Source organism: Stylophora pistillata, chromosome 3 (genome assembly GCF_964205215.1).
Source record: "Stylophora pistillata chromosome 3, jaStyPist1.2, whole genome shotgun sequence".
NCBI lineage: Eukaryota > Metazoa > Cnidaria > Anthozoa > Scleractinia > Pocilloporidae > Stylophora > Stylophora pistillata.
The window spans coordinates 48,762,892-48,778,194 of record NC_142521.1 but is presented as its reverse complement, the minus strand read 5'-3'; the positions used below and the strand labels follow the sequence as shown (position 1 = coordinate 48,778,194).

General features: G+C 36.6%; 1 protein-coding gene across 2 annotated transcripts; it reads right to left on the bottom strand.

The window, feature by feature from the left end:
• Window positions 1–570: 570 nt before the first annotated feature.
• On the bottom strand, window positions 571–13,219 carry LOC111337202 (bone morphogenetic protein receptor type-1B). Of its 2 annotated transcripts, XR_015998548.1 has the most exons (8): window positions 12,881–13,219; window positions 7,414–7,704; window positions 5,895–6,012; window positions 4,887–5,022; window positions 3,874–4,540; window positions 3,288–3,424; window positions 1,301–2,986; window positions 571–825 (listed from the first exon to the last, which is right to left on the bottom strand). XR_015998548.1 is itself a non-coding variant. In XM_022943459.2 (7 exons), exons 1-7 carry the CDS (start codon window positions 12,948–12,950, stop codon window positions 2,810–2,812), a joined length of 1,596 nt encoding a protein of 531 aa, XP_022799194.1. In that variant the 5' UTR covers window positions 12,951–13,219; the 3' UTR covers window positions 571–2,809. The 2 variants fall into 2 exon arrangements, 1 of the variants encoding a protein (XP_022799194.1); XM_022943459.2 differs by having other exon boundaries at window positions 571–2,986.
• Window positions 13,220–15,303: the final 2,084 nt, after the last annotated feature.

Below are 15,303 nucleotides of genomic sequence, written 5' to 3'. Positions count from 1 at the left end.
TTCACCATCAAGTTCCTGGGATCGAAAATTCTATGGAAATCACTTTGCCCTTTGTTTCATATTTTTCCTGTTTTAATCTTTAACCCGTAAGGCATGCTTATTTTAGAAACTAGAGGAGAATATCCGTTGACAAATATTTACAGCAGTCTTCGAGAGTACACAATAGTACTATTTTTTTTCAGGGTGGTGGAACTATTTTTGTACTTATCACATTCAAACAGACCGGCGCACATAAAGGCTGGACTTTCTGGGCAAAGTACCTCACGGTGATAAGGGTGAGGGAGAGATATTAAGCAAAATTTTCATTTGGATTGCAAATGGCAAAATGCACAGTAACTTAGCGATGGGGTGGGGGAGGGGGGAGCTGGTGTAATGTCATTTGGAAATCGTGTGTCCCTTCCAGCTTTCATTTTATCCTCATATGCATATGACCTTCTCCATATTTGGGAGTTGTTTTAGATCACCTCCTCATCTCATGAGGAATGTGGTCTCACTTTCATGAATAAAAACCTGTTCCTGCTTTGAACTGTCTTGGAACACAACAATGCCTATATTTCATGAATAACCATATCAGTTGTAAAACTTCTTTACTCCATTTTAATTCAATTATTTCTCTTGACTACCCATCTCCTTCACTTTTCTTAGGACAGTCCCAGTTTTAGGCCTTTTTTTTTTTTCATATCCCCACCCCCACAAAAAAAAAATTCTATAAGCACCACCCTACATAAAACAAGCAGTCTCTAATTAAACAACAGAGTGTTTCTGTGGAGGAACTATCGGCTGATAGTTGCACCGTGGAAATTTGATATTCTTACAACAAATATGCTAGTTTTAAGAACATCAAACTTCCAAGAGGCAACTATCAGACCGATAGTTCGGAGACATAAACACTCTATTGTTTTTATTGTTCACCACTAAATTTTCTTCCGCACCTACAGCTTGTCACAAATGTCAATAATTCGCAACCGTACATTGGCTAAATAATACGTTATACCTGTCAGAATTGAAAAGTCACTGTTTTTCCGATCTGCCTAACTTCCTGGCCGTCAAACTATTCAAAACTTTTCACGGATGAGTACTATCAATCCAGGTATTTTCCATGGACGGGCACTATCCATCCGGGTATTTTCCGCAGGCGGGCACTATGGGCTGATAGTGTCTCTCCATGGATGAACACTATTGCGTCATGTGATCGATTTAAATCACTAAGAACCGGATAAAATTTAGTGGTGAACTATAATGGAAAATAGGTATTTGCAGAGAACCAAGCTATTTGTTTTCTTGATGTATACAAGGAAGCCTAAATATTTCAGACACCCTCTTGACCAATTAGAAGTGTCCAAAATCAAATCTACTGGAGATTTGTGGACACATTTTCCTTTCACCTTTGCCCATTTAAACACCACTATTTTCCAGCTCATAGTATTTTTCAACCACTGATGAATATCCTTGATGTTGTTACTTATTTAGGACTGCAATACAAAAGGGTTAGGCCTGTTTTAAAACCCTACCCTGGTCAGTAGCTAAATGGCTTCATCTTTTATAAATTAAATGCTTTTACCAAGCAAAATTAATCGTTCAATCAGCTGGCCACATCTATTCTGATTGTTAAGGTCATAGTAGACATACGAATATCTTATTGAAAAAAAAAAAGCAAAAATAAAACGCAAAAAAATACAAATTGTAACATTTGAGTACCAAACCTGTCATCATATAGCAATAACATTTACATGCAATGTCATACATTCATTTAAAAATAATAATCCTGAATAATACATCTCTATATTACAGTAATGTGCAATAAGAACAAAACACCAAAACAATTAACAGTATTAGGATTCTTTTCAAACAAATTCACCTTTGGAAGAACCAAACTTTTGGTTAAGTGAAGTGATCTTTTCTTCATGCTTAATTGCAAGTAGTGTTGACCTTTGAAAGAATTATTTACAAACACCTTCAACCCTCTACCAAACAGAAGTAATTAAAATGACTTCTCTCAGCAAAATCAGTACATCACCCACCCCATGATGTGAAACCTAGTTCTCCTTACCAACTCATTAGGAAGTATTAGCAGCTAGAAGGGAGAATATATCACAAAATCATGGGTCTTAGGAGTTTAAAAGTCATAATCAAGTGTGATCTTTGGTTGTCTGCCTCACCATATTTCTACCTCTATAAATTAATCTTGAGTGGTGAACACTGAATCTGTTCAAAAATTTGAGTAGGTATTCAAAGAAATTTGTTAAATCATGTTTAATTTCAGCAGTTTCCATACTTTTAGTCAACTCACAGAGGGTATTTTCTGTCTATATGCATATGTAGTGAAGCATGCAAAGAATCGCATTGACAACTACTATGCAGTGCATCAGGCATGCTTTTAACAAATAAAGTTATGTATATTTTGTATTTAAGTAAAATGACCAGTAAGTCAAAGTATGTGAATTGATTAAGTTCCAACCTGTCATTTGTATACTGGTATTTCTGTTTAAATTCCCTTGCATTCTGTACATGTGTATTTTAATTTTGAAACTGAAACCAAACTCTAATCTACAATAATATCCAACTGCAGCTAATTACATTTTATTTGGTCCAATGCCCTTTTGTAAGGGGGGCATTATAGTCTTACACAGTTTTTGAGCATGTCTGAAGCTAGTGACAGTTTGTCATTTTAGAGTCTCCGAGAGTTTTCTCCAATCTGACTTGATTCTTTTTTCTTGTGGTAGAGATTACCTGTACTGGTTTAGTAATCTGATGATTGTCTTTCAGAAGATGGAGGGTGAATTCAAACAATCCACAAGTATTTGTTTCTTTATGCTGTTGTCACACTTGTGCGAGGGCTATCATCATCATGTTTATACGGTTTTTCTATAAAATCCATTGACTTCTTGAGTTTGTTCAATGTTTTCTGCACTCTTAAAGCTGTCAAACGGGCAGTAGGGTGGCTTGCCCAACACTCAGTCATCAGCTTTGCCAGTGTTTGGAGTGACTGTTGTAAAATTGAAAGATTAGTTAAGTGTCAGTATGACTACTTTAAGATGCTCTAGGTATTCATTTTATGCAGAAGCTTGCCTTATAACCATGGGAGGAGCTTGTAATTCAAATAGTTTGAGCTGTTCTAATGACACTAAACCTTGCACAAGTTGAGGCTCACCCTCTTTGTTGTTCCTGGAAGACTAATCAGCCAAGCAACTGAACACTACTGCTATCACTGTGTGAATGCCTGACAATGTCTTTTCCTTGCAAACTGCAGTATCACTACCACCTTAGCTTCAAAGTGTCGCACTCACCTCATCTCTGTACCATCTGTTGGGAACTAGAGGCCGCCTCTTTTCTGTCACCACAACTTTCTTTACTTCATCAAAAGATGGATCACCAGGTAACATGTCAAAGTATGGAACCTGGTAGTCTTCACACATTCCAGTTTCTGGTAGGAATCAAAATAAAAAAAGAACATAATTTGCACTCTACAGTCCTGTTGACTAAATCCCCAAGTACCTATAGTTATTGTCTCACTCTGTTAAAATTAATGATAAGTGAGCTAGATTTTCAATGATGATCAACTTTAAGGGGCTTTTCCCCATTTTGGATGGTTTCCATTTTGGAAAATTGATTTCCTAAGAGGAAAGGCTGGAGTAAACAGGAGGCAAATCAACAAATTTTATGGGAGGAAGTTATTAAGGGAAATCATGGAAAATTAAACATCTCTGGATTTCAGATTTTAAGAGGTTAACAGAACTACAATCATTTTGCAGTTGATTCTGCAAATGCTAGCATCAAATACACTTTAAGATTACAGCTATCAAACATCTGTTAATTTGCTGTTCTAATAGTATCAAGTATGGAATATGTGAACAGGCTAGCAAATACACTTACCATCAGATATACACCTTCTTGCAATCTCCCACAAGACAAGAGCAAAAGAGTAAATATCTGCCATCTTAAATGCTGCAAAATTTCTAGAATCCAAGTTATTTTCTAACACCTCTGGAGCCATATATCTCCTTGTTCCAACTCTTGTGTCTGGTTTGATGTCAATTTCTTCAGTGTCGGTAGAGTATTTAACTGCAAGTCCAAAGTCTGCAATACAGCAGGTTAGGTTTTCCTTCACAAGTATGTTTTTACTTTTAATATCGCGATGAGCGATTGGAGGTTTGCCTTTAGTTCCTTGTATTTCAGTGTGAAGATGAGTTAGTCCTGCTGAGGCTGACAATGCCAGCTTGAGCATAGTCTTCTTGTTGAGGCAGTGCCCCCTTAAGAAATCATAAAGTGAACCATACGGGTGGTAATCTGAGATCAGATACATCTGAGTCACCTGATTGCTTCCAATAATGTCTGATGCTATGAATCCAAGAATGCTTTCATGGCGAAGTAGAACAGTTTGGTAGATTTCTGTTTCCCTCTGCCAAGACGATTCACAATGTGAAAGGAATATTTTGACAGCCACATCTTCACCTCTCCACCTGGCCTGCCACACTTCTCCATACCTTCCCTTGCCAACACTTCTGATTAGTGTCACTTGCTTGGCTATTGTTCTTTGTACCTACCAAAATAAAATTAATCAAACAGGTACCTCAGTAGGAGATCAGGGTCTACCTGAGAACCTTACAGATTGCTGGTGCCACAAGTAAAAATTTACAGGGCCCTCAACACATGTATAAGCCTTGAGTATGGCCTATCTCACCAATGACTCCTCTGAAGTTCAGATGAAGGAGCATCTGATTGTAAAATTAAAACAGGTTTGAACTCAGATTATCCTTGTCCCACACTTGTAACAAAAAAATCTCTCCTTAACACAATAATTGTAAGTGTTCTCTTGGAAATCAGAACTTTTAATTTTGCATGGGACACTTGTAGTTTGGTGTGTCACTAAAAAATGTCTTGCATACCAATAGTGGCAATCCTGAGCCACTGCCAGAGCTCTGATCCAGCATATCTTTCAGTGTTTCACCAGGCATCAAGTATGGATTCCCATACTTCTCCACATCAAGAGGTGATGGAACTCTGCCGCGCGACACTCTAAACCTACAAAAAAATATAAAAAAAAAGTTAGAAGTATGAATCTACCAGTGGCTGAACTATGAATTTGTTTTATGATCAGCTTGCCCCCTATTGTTATGACAAAAAACGATGACATTAAACTACTTTCTTGACACCATGACAGGCACTGGTGACGTTAATTAATTCAAACCGTAAACGGCTATTAAAAACATTCACATAGTTAATGGCTGATTAATTAGAAGCTTCAACATCCCTCCCCTCTCTTACCCTGCCTCACAGGCAACCCATGAGCATTTGACCATAGGCCACACCAGAGAAGGAAAGGGGTGGAATTTAACCCTTGCCTGGCTAGTGCGGGAGAAATTGGACCAGAAGTGTCAAGTCTTTCCAGCAGAATACAAGTGTTATATCTTTATAAATCCAGGTGTTCACTTTCATAAGCCAGTGGCTCAGAAGAAAAGGTTTACAAGGTCTAGGATATTTGTAGAAAGTAGTTGTCACTGATTTTCCACAAGAAAATTGACAATCAAATCTGGCACTAAGGTTGGGCATTTGAATACAATTTTGGCCCTGGGAGTTGGGAAGTCAAACAAACTAACCATCAGGCTCCGGTTGTTCAAAGGGTGGATAGTGCTATCCAACGGATAAATCACTATCCAGTGGATAAGTGTTACCAAAACGTACTGCACTATCCAACGGATAGGGATTTATTCAATGGATAGCGTTATCCATCCTTCGAACAACTGGGCCAGAAGTTCAAATGCCTGAGGGTTGCCTGAAGGGGTGGGGGAAGATGTTGAAGCACCAAATTGATCAATGCACTACTTAAAGAAAACATGCAAAGTAACATCTTCAAGAGATAGAGCCACACTACTTAGAGTACACACTGTACTAACCGATAGCAAAGAACGCTGAGGAAGATTATGAAAACCACAACACAAACTCCAGCACTGATGAAGAGGATGGAGTACTGCTCTGTTACACCATCTTCAAGCTCTTTCTCTTCGGTCTCACCTGTGGTAAACAAATAAATGTCACTGAACATGTAGGTTAGCATATGAGGATAAAATCTTGTAACTTTGCAACATGTATTTCTTGTTTGAAGAGTAATCTTAAAAGAAAAGGGTTGCTTAAAATGACAATGAACTATGATTTACTGTATTTGTGAAGAGAGAAACCTTGAAGAGTCATCTGGTCACCAATTTTTATAGAAATAATAATTTAGAAAGGAAGAATTTTTAAAACAAGAACTGGTTTCAAAATTTAAGGCACAGTTTACTTGTGGTTAAATACACCTAAAACAGCATTATAACAAAGTGGAAGTGATATTCCACCAAGGGTGAAACTGGGCACGTTCTCCTCATTCAGATGGGGTCCACTCAACCCAATCAGTTGGTCTACATGTCATTTTATGGGCAATTGTGAAGTGAAGAGTGAAAGTGAGATGTTATAATTATAACATTTTCTTCACCAAGCATTGTTTGAGTTAAAAAATTTGCCACTGGAACCTTCATAAACAAGAATCGAGCTGGCATGATTTCATATCATCACTGGAAAATCCATTAGTAGTTGAAAGTCAATATCACTTCTGTAAAATATTGCACCTAACATTAACATCAGAAGACACTTTTAAATAGAGATAGCAGAAGAGTTTACATGCGAGTGAATCACTGGTACTTATCTAGTAAGTAAGTGGCTAAGAGAGAATAAGATGAAAGAAGTGTTCCACTCTAATTCCATGAGTTAAACTACTTCAATCTATTATTAGCAACCTTGCATTCATTAAAATTGATATTTAACCTTAGGTGGCTCAAGTCATGAATATCTTTTTTTTTTTTTCAAATTCTTTCATCAATAATAATTAGAATGTTTTTGTTACTTTCATTTGGAAATGGCAACAGTAACAAAAGAAGTAGACTTGATGAACAAAAGAAAGTATTGGAATAAAAAATTCAGTTTTTGCTCCCTTTGAGAAGTTTATCTCTTAACTAACATACCTGTTAACATACCCAACAAATTCTACAACATTGTGATTCTTAGTGGTAACATGCCATTTATCTCAACTATTTGTCACTGTGGAAAAGACACTTAGATCTCACACTTGCTCCCTTTAGATGGAGTTATTAATAGATCCTAGTAGACATGTACATGTAGTTATGAGCTAGCATTCTTTCCAAAAGGAAAGGCAACATGCACAGTCACTCAATACTGTGAAAAGGAAAATAATAATTTATGCATTGAATTAACGATGCTACAACAGAGCAAGAGCATGACTAAAACTTTACAATCTGTCACAGCCTTCCCATTCTTAACCATCACTGTTCCTTTCTGAGTATCACCATCATTTTTTGTGTTATGCTATCCACACAAACTACATTGGTTTAACCTAAGAAAAAAGCTGAAGAAGAACCCCACCTGTGGTAGGACTGGGAGTTGTTGGCAAAGTAGGCTCTAAGAAGGTGTTACACATGTCACCATCTTTGCAGCATTCCATAGACAGTTGCTTCTTGTGAACATGGTCTGGTGTGTTGCACTGCATACTTGTCTTTTCATCTGGTGGTAGGCAGCCATATGTGATAAGCTCATAACTGTCATCAACACCAGGTTCCACCTTCTTGTAGCACTTGCCCTCAGTTGTGCAAGTTTCATTGTGATGATCACCAGGGCAGCTATGTGTACTACATCTGCACCTTAGACTTTGGGCTTCTAGCAGTAAAAAAAAAAGATTATAATAATAAAAATAGTCAGAGACTCGTCAACAAACAAGCTTGACTAACTTTAAAACAATAATTTTTCTGTAACTTTTATTGTTATACTCAGATCTCTTTTAAACAATTGCTCTTGTCTATTCCCAAGGTGTCCTTTTCTGGAAAATTCCAATGCACTAGTTACTTATTTTGTAATTATTCTTTAACCTGACAAGTGTTAAGACAGAAAGCTATAAGAGTTGCTTTTTCCAATCCTTTAAACAAATTATCTCCAGGATAAGTGCTTATCCTATTTTATAGTATGGAGAAAGATGATATGTTGAACTAGAAATGCTTCTTTCCAAAATTTGCATTTACAGTGGAGTTATTTTAAGGGTTCTATGTTCATTAATTTAGCCACAGGGTAAAGTTGGAACTGGTGGTTTCACAGTGATTCTAAAAAGAAACAACTAAAATAACAACAATCTAGACTGAGGCACATGCTATTAACTTGTATATTATAACTGGCTTTAAACAATTTTAGTTTTTCAACTCTGGGAGAGCCAGCCAACAACAAACCTACAAAAACCACTGGGGATGAAAAAAAATTAGTAATAATAAAAATGTTTATATAATTTGTTTCAAAGAAGATGAAATATCTAAACCATCTTGCTATCTAAACAGAGGAAAGATATGACTTAAGTCATCCAAAGGAATTAATTTTGTTTACCTTTCATAATCATTTAAATTCTATTTGAAAGTTTGACTCTCTTGTATTATTTAAAAGAAATATAAAACTTTTTAACATACCGATATCACCTATGTATCAAGTAGAAGTTATCATGTACACATACATTTAGAAACTGAGAACATTGTGTTAATGAGAGATCTACTGGAGTGCAAGGATTACCAATTCCTGCGTGACTGCGGAAACTGATATTGCAGACTATAGCAGCATGCTTCTTAAATCAGACATTCTTTCTTTACTTTAAATTCCTAATGCATTAAAACATCCCAAGTGGACTGTCATCAAAGATGAAAAGACTAAAGGAAAAACAATAGCCCCCCCACTTTAACTCAACAAGCACAATACTACTCTTCTCACTCAAATTTTTATCAATGTGCATATCAGCTAAGATCCAAGAATCAATTGTCATCCTACGATATTAATTAGCAGAAGTCAGATATATTGCAAACTGCCTCAATTAAGTTTGTCTTCATTTGCATTTCAAACTGTGTCCTCTTTAATCTCATAGTTTGTTAATTTGGAAGTAACATGGTAGTAGGCTATAACAAGGCGGTGCTCTAAGAAAAATTGGAGAGCCCAGTGCTCAGAAACTGTGAAATCCAAGGTGCCCAGCATATGCTTTTTATGAAAAAACTAAGATTCCTGGGTCTTCCAAGAACAAATGTAAGACGCTAGGAGCCACCAGGCGCTGCTAGACCACAGCCCTATATAAACTTTGTTTTTGTCTCAAAAAGGACATCAGTTTGCACTGGGCCATGATAAATCTCTTCTAGAGACACTAGATTTGATTTAAGATTTTGACCACTGGTTTGATTGCATCATACTTAACAAGGCAAAGCCACTTTGCACTCATACCAATGACAAGCACCATTACTTCAGTCAATGAGAAAGAAATTCTGAACATTCAATGTGCACAACAACCATCAAATCAATAGGTCACACCTTTGATGTTTGGTGTCACGTTGTAATTAGTAGCCACTTTTGTATTACATCATACCGTAAATATTTTATTCACCTACTTGTCTGTTATATAATTACTCACGTTCTGTTACTCATTGATTGAAGATGGCATAAGCATGCCGAAACATGTTTCGCAAAAAAAGTTTATATTTCTTACAACTTAAAAGTAGTTGACATCAAGATTTTTCTTTTATACATTTGCTGCATACAGTATGCATGTTTTGTGCAGATTTTCTGCTTAAAATAAATTTTTTTCAGTCAGTTTATTTCTTCATAGTAGTTCCTCTAGTGGCACAACTCTCAAACCTTTTACTTTAAACACTGATTAAACAAAGGCCAGTACATGTGACCATTGGAATTAGTTTTAATACCAACATTTACCTTAAAGTTTGTAAAAATGTTTGAAAACAACCTTTGCAGGAGGGTTATGATATTGTTATTGCTTGACTTCCATAAAGTGCTGTCAAAGTATAATATATTATTAAGGCCAAGATCAATCAGATAGATGAACATAAACCACAAAGTAAAAAAGCTTGCTTGTGATGTCCTAACTTGCACATCTCAATGTCACCTCCAACAACAGCTAAGATCAAGTGAAACAACTCTCAAACCTTTTACTTTAAACACTAATTTTTAAAAAAAAAAGCCCTGGCAAAAAATTGATCAATATTATTCACCATACAATTTGAATTCAAGAAAAATATGTGGACTGCTGCATTGCTCAATGATTAAACTTCAACTCAAAGCTTTAAAATGATTACAAATTAACCCAACTGACCAAAATGTGAAGTTATTTCCATTTTGTGATGACAAGGAGTGTATTAAATCTTAATAAAAGTGCATCATTTTGTCTCCCATATCTGTATTACCATCTTTAATATTGAGAGAATCGTTAAGATCAAAGTACATTGAAAGAAAATGTAAACTAATTACCATTGATAATGTTCTTGAACCACTATTGAACCAAAGGTGTTGAAGTAATCACTCAACGTTTTTCAAGAAATACAACATCTTCCAGTCAACTGATCATTTTCTCTGGACTGGGTTGAAAGTAGTTTATTTTTTTGTGAAGATAAACAAAAGATGTGTGAGGAGCACATGCTTGCAACAAGTGAATAATTAGAGATAAAGGCAATATAATTGATTGAAAGGACTAGCACGCGGTCTCAATAAAGAATGGCCAAAACAATAATTTCCTGAGATAAAGTGTAAAGAGATAATTCAATTAACAATAGAGTTATTACTTTGCACATATTGAGGCACTCTAACTGGAGTCTGCAGTACATGGTTATTACCCAGTAGTCCAGTCAGTAAGGCTAAATTACTTAATAACCAAACTTGTACAGAGTTTGCAGCTGGTTGGTTATGGAACATGACACTCAAAAAAGTAGTCAACCCACAAATGAATCTAATTGAGTAGAAATTGAAAAATGTATAATACCCTGGCTGTGAATAGACTCCTAACACAAATCTTAAGTAGTTACACCAATTCTTATGAGTTAAATCATTGAAAAGCTGTGAATCAATTTGTACTATGCAAATAACATGTGTGCCTGTGTACAAAATACAATAGAAACAATAAATTTGCATAACTGAAAACTCACTTGGATCAAACAAAAAGTAATTGGGATTAATGGCAAAACAGTCTAATAAATTTTCTCTACTTTTTTGAAATAAGAAACAAAGAATCTCTCGAAGAATGAAAATAGAACAGCTCCCACACCTTTGGGAGATAAAACACGGTGGGTAAATTCCGTTACAAATCCATGTTTGCTTAGCAAACTAACGATTAACCGTAATGCGCTTTAGATTTAAGCAAAAGCAAATAGAAAGAATTGGTATGAATGACTTTCCAAATCAGGCTTTCCATTTATGCACAATTTCATTTGCTTTCTGTGGAGATCAGTGACAAGTACATGAATGCAAAGATATCTTTACTTGTTTCAATTCAACGATCACTGTGGATTCAATGAATTGGGAGATCATCAGTCCTTTGACTTAAATTCAATTTTTTGACGCAATCTTCGATAAATGAACTTGGCAGAGCCATCAGAAGCTTAGGGAAGGAAATGGTCATAGCAGTTGAGGAAAAAAACAACGTGAAGTGATAATAACTGCCAATATCATATACCGATACTCACTTCCAAATAGAGTACAAGCTCTTAGATTGCTCGCAATAATCTATTCACGCTCATATTGTATATTAACCCCCGCGCAGCCATGTAATATCCTCTATTTATCTTCCAACTCCATGAAGTCAGCATACAACAATAAGGGAACAAAAACCCCAAAAACCAAAAGATCTATTCTTAAATCCGACACAGCAATTTCCTTTTGTTTCGGAAAGAACTACTTAAAACACGAAGGCAGCTAAGTGGTTTTCATACATGAGTTTCCTGAGATGCATGTGTGTAAATTAAACGCAAATGTGCGAAACTATTTCAGGAACAAGGTTTACGTTTGGAAAAAAAAAAAGAGCCAATCATAACGAAAATTTTGAAATAAAACATAAAGAGCTCTTTTCTTGTAGGTTTAACGAAGATTTAGCTGTTAAAGGGAGAACAAAAAGGATAAAAGGATTCACTTGCGACACAACAACAATGTGAAGGAATCAAATGAAGCACCTTCGCAATGCCCACTGGCGACAAACTAGGCGCTCCTGATGACTATCGGTGTAAATACACAGTCATTGCAAATACTCTCTTAGCCACAAAGTCTAAGAAAATTATTTTAAGAAGCACAAAAAAGGAATGATGAAATTCATAATTTCCTCACTCTGGATGAAAAAGTAAATCGGGCCTCGCATTTGTAAATGCGAGAACAAACACAATTATTACGATTCGAAACTTAAGAAAAAAAAACTTCGCTTCGCACTTATAGAATATAATTTCCCATACCAAAAGTAGTAATTAGGAGGTAGTCTAGTCTATAGGCATGAGGTGTGTGAAGCAAATCTTGCGTCAAATTGTTCAAACCGAAGACTGGCATCCAGAGTACGCCACCGTGATATACCAGCATGCTGACAAGATTAGGTCGCAAAATAAACTTCTTCCCGTCATGTAACACAGCTTCATCATCTCCTAACTCCTCACAACTCCATCAAACGCAGTTTATGTTTTGCTAATTATATCGAGATCGTTTGCTGGTGTTTTCATGGCACTACACAAGTAGAATTATAAGTGATACTATAGCGTGTGGTAACTCTAGCTCAGTATTTTCGTAGTGGCGATCAGTCGACACAATGACTAAATGACTAAAATAATCATTCTTTTGATTATTTTCCAAGGGATCAAACCACCTTAAACTATCGCGTAAGTTATTTTAGAAAGGGAAGATGCATTCGTTGCGTTTGCGGTGAAGTTTTATAGAAGCGATCCCCGCCGCCATGCCGCCATCAAAACCTACGGGTTCCTATTTGTTCATACTTCCACGATTCACACCTTTGATGAAAGCACAAATCAAAAATTAATCACTTAAGACTCCTTACCTTGAGCTAGAAGGTAAAGGAAGGCGAAGAAGATCAAGGAAAAGAGACGTCCTCCAACTTTCGTCGCCATATTGCTCAACTGCGAGTGGAACAGCCAACCATCGAGTTGAGTTCGATCGAAAATAGCTACAACAGAGCGGCAGTGACGTATTCTACCCCCTACTGAGACAAGTCTTTGGATCGAAAAACACGCCTAACTTAAAGGTCTTGAACTGTTTGCTTCGGCATCCAAAATTTAACACGTCAAAGCTCGTAATCCAACGATATTCGAATGAGGGAAGTCAGTGCAATGCAGCCGATATCCACGCGGAATTTGACAAGTATGCGACGGCTTGCGATGTTTGTACTTGCAGAAGAGTAATATGTTATGTGGAGAACAATAAACACTAATCATTCTTTTCATAGCGACCAATCACAGAACGGATTAGCGAATTCTTCAAGAATTACAAAATGGTGTTAAAAGAAAGCAGCCTTTTCACCGAATACAAATTCTCAATTATTGAGGGTTTCTTATCTCGTAGCCAAGGAAGAGAATGCGACTTACGCCTTTGTTCGACATGACTACGAAAACGGCCTCGGGCGCCATTTTGTGTGGAAATGTCTGCGGTTTCTTTCTCTTTGTTCGCAACGGATCGAATTGAGCTGTTCAAACTGAAACCGTGGCTCTACTCAACGTTAACGATTTACCATACATAAAATTCCGTTGCAAGATTTCATAGTACGTACTATATCAGCAATGGCTTTTCGCAGACTTTAAATTATCCTATTGATAACTAGGCGGATCAACTGATCAGCGATAACGATGTACAAGAGCCTCTGGAGAGCGAGCAAATATCTTGTCAACTCACTGTTTTTGTTGTTGTTTCAATAGCCTCAATTCACCAATTTTTCTACGATTTTAAAAAAACAATGCATGCTTGTTTAATATGCAAAAAATAAAAATAAAAAACCACTTCTAGAGAATGCTATTAGTCCAACCTGAAAATGAAATCTCAACTTGTATCATGAAATCTAGCTTCCTTAAAAAGCGACATTCTTGAGGAAAAGAGGTAATTTTCCAAAGAAACTGGTGCGGCGTATGACAAAATTTGGTCTGTTGAACTTGACTTGATAATGTTAAATGGCTACCTTAGAGAGGTTAGAAAGCTGACGTTTCCCGCGAGCATTAATCGTTGGTCTCTAGAGCGAATGGCAAAACAAAAGGACACTCTTTCAATTTATTGTTGCAACCAAGAGATTATGAACTGCAACTTGTTTCATTATATAATTATAGTTTTGTTATTTCTCTCGCCACTCTCTACTATATGCAAAGGAATTACAGTCAAAGTTGTTAGATATGCATTTTTTTTTCTACTGATTACAATTTTGTTCAGTCGATAAATGTTTTCTGACGGAAAATGAAGGTTTCGCGTGACAATGATTTTACCATAAGATGTTCACCAACATTTCTTATCTCCAACCATTGCATTTTCTGTTAGGTTCAGTACACGAGCCTGGAAAATTTTTTTTCTGCTTTCATTTAGATAAATATACTGGATTTAGACGTAGAATGCGCTGGCATTTTGAAGGATCTCTTTTCAGGCTTATCTGCTGAGCTGAAGGAACATTCAAACCCTTTTGCTTATGAGGGAAATTTCAGCCCGGCTAGCGAGCCTTTTGCTTTTTTCATGCCAGCAACTATTAATTTCGAAGAAAACTGAGCATTTAATTTCTATCCGGGAAAAATTGTCATTCCGACTATCGAGATCTCGGTGGTAAAAACGAAGATCTTGAGCCTTGCGCTTAAATGAATGCATCGCATGTTTTTCCAAAGAAAACAGTCGTATGTGCGGTGAGGGTCAACTGGCCGAGCCGGCCGGCGTGGCTAGTCGGGTTTATATTACTAACGTTGGTTTTTGTAAGAGGCCTTCAATTTTTACGTAATTCAATCACTCCGAGATTTAAAATTTCTGGCCACATGTTTACAAGTCAGTTTATTTCATAAAATTCAGAGATACTATATGTAAAGGAAAAATTTGTCCCCATGTGCTGTTTTCCCAACATCCTGGCGATGCACAACCGATTTTTCTCGATCCTTGCCATTCGCAAGATTTGCACTTACAATAAAATTTTGAAGCGTCCCGGCTTGGAAGAAGAGGTATGTCGGATATCATGACGGCGGGCTAAAATGATAAAAATAGAGACAATTAGTCTTAAGGGCAATACTAAAATATCGCAAACAACAGCAACCATGCCTTGCCTAACGTTCTCGAGATCATTTCTACAGCCGCTCTCAGCAGGTACTTCACAAACTTCATCAAACATCAGCTAGTCAGCTTTGCAGGAGACTTCTGACAAATTGCTCAATATCTCCTGAACGTATTGGTAGGTGTTTATCATGCGGTCTGGCCCACCGGCGACTTTTAAAGAAAAACTAAATTTGT